This window comes from Gouania willdenowi, chromosome 6 (genome assembly GCF_900634775.1).
Source record: "Gouania willdenowi chromosome 6, fGouWil2.1, whole genome shotgun sequence".
Lineage (NCBI taxonomy): Eukaryota > Metazoa > Chordata > Actinopteri > Blenniiformes > Gobiesocidae > Gouania > Gouania willdenowi.
Window position 1 is genome coordinate 1,959,249 of NC_041049.1, and position 11,166 is coordinate 1,970,414.

The following is an 11,166-nucleotide window of genomic DNA, read 5'->3' on the forward strand; positions in this document are numbered from 1 at the left end:
AGGCGTGATGTGGAGGAGGAAGAAAAGGACTGAGGTCCGAGGTTAATTTCCTCCACAACAATAAAGTGGACGACTGTGATTCATCCACAACGACACACTGGAACTTCCTGTTGCTACAGGAAGGAGAGTTTGGACTTTTTCAGCCTCTAACTATTCCATTAGAGATAATAATTCATCAAAGACATCTTCACAGGTGATTAAAAACAGAGCTTTGTGAGGCCAATCCCAGAGCTTTTCCCTCTAAAGATACATATATACATGTGTTCATACATACTGTATGTATTTATCATGAATTAATCACACACACCATACAGGAAGGAGGACGAAACAAGTTATTCAGGGTCTACATGGTGGAGGTGAGGGAAATGAATGAAAAGGTATACAAATAAATCCTTTAGAAAAATAATAGATTTTATGTTTTTATAATAGCATATATGTTAAAGTTTGACTGAAAGTAAAAAGTTGGGTTATTCACGAAAAAATCCGAGCCTACATATGATGTGTGTGTGTATATGCATTTTTGTTGCCATTTTGTAATTTTTTAATTGTCATTTTGTGTCTTTGTTGACATTTGACAAAATCTCTTTGCACACAACACAAACATTGTACATATATTATTTTAACAAAGATGGATTTTATTTTGAAACTTCAACAAACCTGAGTAAATTGTACAGAAACACAATTTACTGCCACACAAACACTAGAAAACTGCACAAAAGCTTCAAACTATCTAAACACAATATTGTTTTATTTCCTTAAAAACGTTAGAAAATATTTACACATTGGTCAGGCACCACCTAGTGGCCATAATGTGTGCGACAGGTGAGAACGAGGACTTGTTTTTTTTTTTTAAACGTAACAAAGTGCAAACCGTAACAATCCTCGCAATCTTTCTAAGCTACTTGTTTGCACACGCTTGTTTCCATGGCGACAACAGCCAGGTCACACCTTTTCCCAGAAGTGGTTGCGTCTCTTCAGAGCGCGCTGCAGGACGTCCGACGCCGCCGAGCACGACACCGCTGAGCGCCACGACATCACTGAGAGACGGTCGTCTAGGCAACAGAGACGGGTGTTAAAGGCAGGGGGAGGAGCTTTTTTTTTTAAGCAGGAAGATTCACCTTCGTCTGAGCCACAGTTTTTCCCCGAACATGAAAGTCTCAAACCCAGCTCACCTGAAGAGTTGGAACAACAACAACAACAACAACAACAACAACAACAACAACAACACACAAAGTATGTGTGTAAACAAACACATTTTCTGTAATTAATACAATTGACACACTTTGATGTAAAAACCTTTTAGCATAAATTCTGGTTTTGTGGAAACAATGCTTTTTTTAATGAACAAAGTTTAAACACTGGCTAACGTCTTACGGAGCTAAATCACCATGGTAACTTAGGCTGAACGACTAACCTGGTCATGACCAGGTTTTGTTCTGGATCAGATCTGAGCAAGTATTTAAGCCCCGCCTCCTGACCAATCAGATCTCTTAGAAAACGACCTGTCCAATAAAAGGAGGATCATTGTGAACACGTCTCTGTGTGGATCTGATGTGATGATGACAGGAGAGAATATTTATCATTATTTACTGATGACATCCTATAGGAAACATATAGATTTATATCTGATGGACTGATTAAATAAAATAAGTCAGCTGATAAAACCTGTGTGTATCGGGCGCTTTCAGACTCATAAATGAATGAATGAATTAATTAATGTATTGTGTGGTGACGCTGAGAGTCTCAGTCCTGTAGATAATATAAATATTAATATTAATATATTCCACCTTATGATGTAGATCTGTATGAACGCAGCATCAGAGACAAAAACAAGATAAAATAGAAAGTGAAACTGATCAGAATGTTTGTTTATTCTACGTTTATAATCTCACTAATTTAATCATTAACACTCATTAAATCCTGTATTAATTACTTTCTGCTTTTACTGCAGTAACGGTTGTTTTTGGTCTGAATTATGGATTTTAATTCTTCATATTTTTAAAGAATTATTCATCAATAGTGACGTAACTTTCTCTCCAGTTTCTGTGTGATTGTGATTGGTCTGACGCTGTAATCTCCTCCTCTGTCACTAGAGCGCGCACGTAGCCAGGCTGGAATCAGCTCACTTAACTTATAGTTATAATCTAGATTAGTAGGACAACTTCTGTCTGACGGAGAGTGTTTGGTTCGATGAAGCTAACGGAGATAAATCTAGGATAGAATTATCTAGCTTTGTAGTACAGGCCCTATGTGTAAAAAAGGACCTGTGTGTGTGTGTGTGAGCGCGTGTGTGTGTGTGCTCACCGTTGTGTTGGAAGTCGGGGTGTCTCATGGTTCCTTGGATTCGCTGTGGGGGCGGAGCTACAGATGATTGCAATGGTGGCGTTTCCTTTAAACTGATTGGTTTAGCTGATGATCTGGGGTTGAGGGAGGGGCTAGGCGAGGATGCGGAGGTGTGTGCAACCTCCGACCACGCCTCTGTTATTCTGACAGGTGGGCTGGGGGCGGGCTCCTCCACCATTGCCTTGGAAACGGGCACCACACCCCTCTGTCCACAGGAAGTTAGTGATTGGACGACAGGAAGTAATTAGGAATGATTGATTAAATCACCTGTTTGACTGGAGACCAATCAGCAGCCTTCCTCAGCCTCCCCACCAGGATAGCACCACCTGTAGGACACACACACAGGGTGTGCATGTGCATGAGCGTGTGTATGTGCGTGTGCGTGTGTGCATGTGTGTGTGCATGTGCGTGTGTGTGCGTGTGTGTGCATGTGCGTGTGCGTGTGTGCATGTGTGTGTGCATGTGCGTGTGTGTGCGTGCGTGTGCGTGTGCATGTGTATGTGTGTGTGTGCGTGTGCATGTGCGTGTGCGTGCGCATGTGTGTGTGCGTGTGCATGTGCGTGTGTATGTGTGTGTGTGCGTGTGTGCGTGTGTATGTGTGTGCATGTGCGTGTGCGTGGGTATGTGTGTGTGCGTGTGTATGTGTGTGCATGTGCATGTGCGTGTGCGTGGGTATGTGTGTGTGCGCGTGTGTGTGTGTGGGTGTGTGTGCGTGCGTGCGTGTGCATGTGCGTGTGCTACCTGTGGAAGGTGTGGTGAGGTCGAGGTGAGTCCTCTGAACAGGACGCGTCTTCAGCTGAGGAGTCGGCAGTCGGCCCTCCTCTCTGCACACACACACGCACACACACATGCACACACACATGCACACAGACGCACACACGCACACGCACACACACACACACACACACACACACAATGAGTCATTACCATAAATTAGTGTTAAATCGTTTGTAATACTCTGTTTATTTTTTTCTTGTTTCCGTCTCATATTTTATAAATTGTTTCCTCTGTTTTTAAATGTTTCTGTTATTATTTTGTTTTTGTTTTATTTATTCTCTCTTTTGTTTGATTTGTTTAATCATTTCTATTACTTTAATTGTTGTTTTTTTAACCGGATGTACATTCATCGTTTCCCTTTTTTTGTTTTCTTGTCTACTTTGTTGTTTTATTTTTTTTTAATGTTTGTGTTGTTGTTTTTTCATTTATTTTTCATTTCATGTTTGCTTGTATATTTTCATAATTTGTTTTGTTTTCTTGTTTTTTTTTTTTTTCATTATCATTATTAATATTTTTCTCTTGTTTCCTCACTGTCTGCGCTTGTTTTTTCTTTGATATATTTTGGTGATTTTTGTAAATTTTTAAGTTGTTTCTTGGTTGTTGTTTATTCAGCTGTCATGCATTATTTATTCTGTGTATATTTTTGGTTCATTATTGTTCGTCATTTTTTTTTTTTAAATCTCTTGATAACGTTATTGTTTTTTCTTTTATATATTTCGACATTGTTGTTTTTTTGTCTTCTTTGTTTTTTGCCTTTCTGTTTTTCTTTTGTTGTTTCTTCAATGTCTGCCCTTTTTTGATTTTTTTCTTTGATGTATTTTGTTGTTTTTTCAGCTGTTATGCATTGTTTTTATTTATTCTGTCTTTACCTTTTGTTAATAGTTGTTTGTCATTTTTATCTCTTGATCTCTTTTTGTTGTTTCCTTGTTTTCTGTCATATATTTCTATGTCGTTGTTTGGTGTCCTTGTTGTCTTTTCATTTTGCTGTTTGTTTTTTTTTCCTGCTGTCCCTGCTTTCAGAATAAAAGTATAAAGTATTTAAAGATGACACAGAGAAACGTACTCGTCCGTAAAGTCATCCTCGTCATCCTCTGACGTCGTGCGGCGCTCAGCGAGAACACTCAGCGCCGTTTCAACGTTCCTTTTGGTTCCTCCTGACGACGTCTGACTGGATTCACTGGATTAAAGACAGAACTTTACAGTTTTTCAGAAAAACAGAAAAAAATCTATAAGGGAATAAAGGGGAGAGATTGTTGGGGTCCATCCATAAAGTCAGTAAAATGATGGTCCATTGTTCTATGAATCTGTGATAACCACATTTATTTATTCATCTGAATAATATACACTGTTATCCAGGAATGTTTATTATTATTATAGTCATCTTAAAGATGGAAATCCTGGTTTTAATCACAAAAAAATGGGTTCAAAGTGACCAAAAATGGTGGAAAAGGTGGTGAAATTGGATTTTAAAAACCACAGAAATTGGTTAAAAGTTGCAAAAACGCACAGAAAAAGTCGTAAAAAGGATTCAAAGTGTTAATATTGGAACAATTAGTTTAAACTGGCAAATAATGGGGACGATAAATGGTGAATGAATGTGGTTAAATTGGCAAAAATAATCATGAAATAATGGGTTTATAAATGTCTGGAAAGTGGTAAAAGATAATGATGTAGACGGGAGTAATGTAGCAAAAATATGGAAAGAAAAAGTGATGAAAATAGGTTAAAATATGGGCTCAAATTGTTCAGAAAATATGTTTTTGTTTATTGAAGACATCTGGTGACCCCAAGGTTGAGAACCACTGCTCTAATGTTTGTTATCAGCATCTCTAAGATCTTTAACTTTCTCCGTCCTCTCACCTGCTGAGGTCCAGGGCCTCCACACTGGGGGGGGAGGGGCTGCTGGGGTCTGGGTGGGACTGTGGGGTGTTTGTGGGTGAGTCGGTGGTCTCTGTGGGCTCCCACAGGGCGTTGTGCTCTGACAGCAGCTGGCTCAGGTGCTCCCTGGAGAAGTGGGTTCCCCAGGCCCGACGGCGGTACTTTAACGCCTCCTGTCGGAGCTCCCTCACCTGGAGGGCCACAAACATCTCATATTATTGTCATTTTCACAATCTAGGGTTCATGAGAAAACTATAAATATAAATAGATAAACAATAAAAGGAAAAGTTGACACAAGTATAATACAAATAAATTCAAAGATGCAGACTTCCTGTTGGATTAACGTCATAGGTCCAAATTACATTTTTGCTAGTCACAGTCCAATACATATACCTAATGCCATCTAGCTGGTTTAAACCAGTGGAAAGTTACGGCGCTAACGAGTGCCGAAAATGCATCAAACAACTATACATTAAATTTTTCACTAAACTATACAGTCCTGCCAAAATTCATAAAATTACACCCTCAGGAAGGGCCTCAAACATCCAAGTAAAATGTCAGAAGAAGAAGAATATTAAGAAGAATCTGTCCGTAAAACAATAGTGACAATAGCGTAATTTTGTGTTTTTGTTGTCATTAGTAAAAACAAATTATCTCAATTTGTGTTTTTTGTGTGTTTCTGTTTTTCATATGTTTTTCTCCCATTTCGTGTGATTTTGTTATAGTTTTTTTTCTATATTTTCCTGTTATTTTTGTATAATTTTCTGTCATTTTGTGGGTTTCTGGAGACTGAGGGCCACATGTGGTCCCCGAGCCACCAGTTGCCCAACTCCAGTCCCGGAGACAACACAGAACAAACTGTGGATTTAGCATTAGTCACATGTCAAACATCAGTTAAACTTTCCATCAGAGTGTGGAAGACACGCAATGACCCAGGTTTCCCTGAAACGCAGCATCTGGGTTTCCCATCACACACACACACACACACACACACACACACACACACACACACACACACACACACACACACACACACACACACACACACACACACACACACACACACACACACACACACACACACACACACACACACACACACACGTGGAGGAAGTCCATCAACCACAACAACTTCTCTGAAAGTGAAGAAACCACAGAAAACCACACATCCTACTGGTTTAAAGACAAGACAGGACAATATATGACTAGATAAGAAAAGGTAAGACCAGCAGACAAGGCAAGGCAACAAAAGACAAGTAAAAGCAAAGTAAGGCAAATGAAGAAGAAAAGACAAGAAAGGACAAGACAAGACAAGGCGAGAGAGAAGACAAGACAAGAAAAGGACAAGACCAATAGACAAGACATGGCAAAGGAAAGATGAGACAAGACAAGGCGAAAGAAGACAACAAAAGGCAAAACCAGTAGACAAGAAACGTCAAAACAAGAGAAAATAAGGGACAAGATAACACCATAAGACAAGACTAAAGAAGACCAGACCTAACAAGACTAGACAGGATAAGACAAAACTACTTAAGAAAAGATAAGTAAAAATAAGAATATAAGACAAGACAAGGCTAAATAAGATGAGAGAAGATATGAGACCATAAGACAAGATGAAACAAGATCATCTGGACGAGACAAAACTAGATAGTACAAGAATATAAGACGACAATAAACAAGACAAGATTACTGAATATATATAAAGATAAAATACAAAAAGAAAAGATGTGGAGATTAGACAAGACAAACCTAAAAAAGACAAGTCTAGATAAAGCAAAACCAAAAAAGAAAAGGATAAGGTAGGACAAGCCTCGATGAGACAAGAAAAGACAAAAAGATCAGACTAGATAAGACAGTACTCGTTAGGAGGATCACAGGACAAACCGGAGCACAGGTAATGAAGTGTCCTGTTGTTTTAAAATGACAGGCGTCCACAGGTTAATATTAGAGCAGAGAGATAGATGACAGGGATGTCTGACCTGCTGGGCGTCGCCCACTGAAGCCACGCCCCCCACTGTGTTCCTGCAGAGGTGAGAGGTGACACTGTCAGACACACACATTAATGAGCGAAAACACACACACACACACACACACACACACACACACGCACGCACGCAGGCAGGCAGGCACACACACGCACGCACGCACGCACGCACGCACGCACGCACGCACGCAGGCAGGCACGCACACACACACACACACACACACACACACACACACACACACACACACACACACACACACACCTGAGCTGCCTCTTCATATTAGGAGGGGGTGTGGCCTTCAGAGGAGAGCCCATTTCTTGTCTGTAGGGGTTGTCCTTCTTGTTCCTGTCTGTAGGGGGCGTGGCCTTCTCGTTCCTGTTCGTAGGAGGGGTGGCCATCTTGTTAATGTCCATAGGGGGCGTGGCCTTCTCGTTCCTCTCCGTAGGAGGAGTAGATTTCTCGTTCCTGTACGTAGGGGGCGTGGCCTTCTCGTTCCGGTCCTTATGGGGCGTCCTCCTGATTTGGAACAGCGGGACTCTCTCATTTTCAAAGTGTTCACGGAGGCGTGGTCGAATGGGCGGGGCTAAACCTTTATAGTTCTGTTGATACTCAGTTTTTAGAGGAACCGGATGTTTCTTAAAGGTACGGTTGGACCTGCTGCTGGAATAAAGCATCTGTTGAAACAATAAGCACACACATGTATACTGGTTATACTGGTGTATATCTTTTTATATTAGTGTACATTGGTTGTAACTGGTTGTTACTGGTTTACACTGGTTGTTATTGGTTGTTACTGGTTGTAACTGGTTGTTACTGGTTGTAACTGGTTGTTATTGGTTGTTACTGGTTGTTATTGGTTGTTACTGGTTGTAACTGGTTGTTACTGGTTTACACTGGTTGTTACTGGTTGTTATTGGTTGTTACTGGTTGTAACTGGTTGTTATTGGTTTACACTGGTTGTTACTGGTTGTTACTGGTTTACACTGGTTGTTATTGGTTTACACTGGTTGGTACTGGTTGTTACTGGTTTACACTGGTTGTTATTGGTTTACACTGGTTGGTACTGGTTGTTACTGGTTTACACTGGTTGGTACTGGTTGGTACTGGTTGGTACTGGTTGGTACTGGTTTATACTGTACTGAGATGTCCTGAGGATCTGACCTGCTCTGCGGTCAGTATGGGGGATGTTATGGGAGCTGGCGTCCTCCATCTGAACTGTCTCTGGTATTCCGATCTTTGACCTGCCGACCTCTGACACTTTAGCCCCGCCTTCCTCCACAGGGCAGGATCCACCTGAGCAGCAAAAAGACGAGAACTTGTTGAGGACGTTTGAGCTGGAAACGAGGTGTGATGTCTCTCGATCAACCCACCTGGTCCAACTGCTGCTGCTGCTGCTGTCCGTCATTGGTCGAAGTCACTGGTCGGCTCGGCTGGGATTGGCTGTCCGGCTGAAGTGGGCGGGGCTTCCCTAGAAAAAAGTCAGACCGCATGATGCATATTTGGAACACAATTCTGACTTAGCTTAGCTGTCTTAGCTTTAATCTTTCTGTCATAAGTTCATTAAAATTAGACATTTTTTTATCTTTCAGGCATAAAAACTGATCTATTCTTTACACGTCTGTATCTGAGGAAAGGAGCAGATCTATTTATCACCTGACTTCTTCCCAGCTAAAGATTCAACCTCCTTTCCATCACCTCCTGGATTTTCTGGAGGATCGGCAGCAGGTCGAGGTCCTGCTGGAGTCCCGGGTTCTGCTGGAGAGCCGGGTTTGGCCGCAGGAGGCTTTGAGGGTTTGTGCTCCACGGACACCTCCCTCCTGTGGTGGACTGAAAGCAGAGAAACAGACTTTTAGACTCATAAGTGACATTTTATTTGAAATAGTACGGAATAATTGTATTTACCGGTAATTATCGATTATTTTGTTTTATTTTGATCGTAATTTTGTATAAAAGTAAATTAAATGTTAGCTTTGCTTCTTTTAAATAACTGGCGACTAATTATATAATGTACTGGTTAATTTAACAGTTTGCAACACAGAAGAATCTGTTTTTTTAATAACCAAACCTACCAGTAGGAGGTGCTGCTGGTGAGGAGAAGAACAAGGAACTGCACGACTGAGCAGACGCTAGTTTTCTGCGTCGCTGCAGCTGAGGTTCTCTGCTGATTCCTGAGAAACCAACATGTTTAATTAGCTTAGCATGTAGCAACCAATCCCACATGTTTAAGTTAACTTAGCATGTAGCGATCAGTCCCACATGTTTAGTTTAACTTAGCATGTAGCAACCAGTCCGACATTTTTAATCGGCTTAGCATGGAGTGACCAGTTCCACATGTGCATGTAGCGACCAGTCCTACATTTTTAATTAGCCTAGCATGGAGTCACTAGTTCCACATGTTTAGTTAGCTTAATATGTAGCGACCAGTCCCAGATGTTTGGGTTAGCCTAGCATGTAGCAAACAGTCCCACATGTTTAGTTAGCTTAGCACATAGTGACTGGTCCCACATGTTTAGTTAGCTTAGCACATAGTGGTGCTGGCTGAGCTGGGTCAAAGGGTAAGGGGGCGGGGGCGGGGCTACAATCTAATCATCATAATATTTAATGATTTAAAATGGCTGATCGGACCAGTTAAAAAAGATGAAGTTAACTATCATAAGGTGATACGTAACAGGAGTTGTAGACTATGTCAATAAATAATTGTGCACCAACACTTTTGTGCGTTTCTTACCCATGTGATCAGAGCGGAGACCAGCCAATGGGAGGCAGCGCTGAGGGGAAACGCTCCTGGAGCCAGGAACTCTGTAGCTTTGGTTGTATTCACTCTAAAACACACAGAATTCCATTGATGTACAAACATTACATGGCCAATTAAAGGTGAAAGCCCCGATTTAATTTAATTTAATTAATTTAATTTAATATATATATATATATATATATATATATATATATAAAAAATCACATACATTCATATATATATATATATATATATATATATGAATGTATGTGATTTTTTTTGTTACTTCTAACAAGATTTACAACAGTATTTGTGATATTTACTTTTGTCATAAAAATATGTCAAATCTAAATGTTAAATGTAAATCTTAAATATTAAATCTAAATCTTAAATGTTAAAAGTAAATGTTAAATATTAATCTTAAATGTTAAATCTAGATCTTAAATGTAAATGTAAAATCTTAATCTTAAATGTTAAATCTAAATTTTAAATGTTAAATCTAAATTCAAATGTTAGGCTTAAATTTAACATTTTGATTTAACATTTTGATGTAACATTTAGATTTATCATTTAAAATTAGGCATTTAGATTGAAATGTAACATTTAGATTCAGATTTAATATTCAACATTTAGATTTAACATTGACATTATATCACGTGTTTTCTATAATATGGTTTGTTGCTAAATCTTGCGAAAAGTTGCTGTTTATTTTAGCATGCGCTACTTCACAATGGGTGACCCATACAAATATACATTTAATTTTACATTTATTCTCTTTCATTTTTTCTTTTACCAGACATCAACAACAGAAAATTTCTCTAATTTTACATTTGTGGGAAATTATTTTTGTTTAGTTACATACTTTTATTATTTGATTTTTTTACTTATTATCCTGAAAATTCCGACCAATGAAATTCAAGGATCCCGTCTTCGTCCCGCCCACTTTGTTGCACCGCTTTGTCATCTTTCTCGGCGCTTGAGGCGGATTAAGTGATTAAATCGGATTGTAACCTGCACATAAACCCTCACCCTGTAAACAATAAACAACACCTAACAGTTTTATTTTATATTTAATGTGGACAGAGTTCGGTATTTATCAGGCTATCACCTGTAGCCACCTACTTGTTGTTGTTGTTGTTTACCTTAAATCGGACCGTCATGGCGCGCTGAGTCAGTCTCGTGTCATCCTGTATTCTGTCCGCTTCGTTAACGCGCTGCTTCAACAGCTTTTAAATGTTTATTTAATGTTCTAAAGGTCGGTAAATGACTTACTTTATTAAATGTATTCTGAACGACACCCTCACTTCCTGTTCGCTCACTCAGCGGAGTTAACGCGGCACGCCGTTTCCAAGGCAACGGATGACGTCATCGGCTTGGGAAGAAATATTTTTCGACCCTTTTCCAAAAAAAATTATGTAAATTGTTTTTAATTAAACAGGAAAAAAAAAA

At 39.6% G+C, this 11,166-nt stretch overlaps 1 protein-coding gene across 4 annotated transcripts; it reads right to left on the bottom strand.

Annotated features, from left to right (window-relative positions):
* Positions 1-699: 699 nt before the first annotated feature.
* Positions 700-11,036, bottom strand: mdm1 (Mdm1 nuclear protein). Of its 4 annotated transcripts, XM_028450166.1 has the most exons (15): positions 10,860-11,036; positions 9,712-9,805; positions 9,053-9,151; positions 8,637-8,810; positions 8,354-8,451; positions 8,145-8,276; positions 7,245-7,657; positions 6,978-7,020; positions 4,981-5,189; positions 4,184-4,297; positions 3,085-3,167; positions 2,611-2,669; positions 2,305-2,548; positions 1,119-1,172; positions 704-1,052 (listed from the first exon to the last, which is right to left on the bottom strand). In XM_028450166.1, the coding sequence occupies exons 1-15, from the start codon at positions 10,875-10,877 to the stop codon at positions 943-945; spliced, it is 1,944 nt and encodes a 647-aa protein (XP_028305967.1). In that variant the 5' UTR covers positions 10,878-11,036; the 3' UTR covers positions 704-942. The 4 variants fall into 4 exon arrangements, with proteins under 4 accessions (XP_028305969.1, XP_028305968.1, XP_028305965.1 ...); XM_028450164.1 differs by having other exon boundaries at positions 702-1,172; XM_028450168.1 differs by lacking the exons at positions 9,053-9,151; positions 10,860-11,036 and adding an exon at positions 10,041-10,080 and having other exon boundaries at positions 700-1,172.
* Positions 11,037-11,166: the final 130 nt, after the last annotated feature.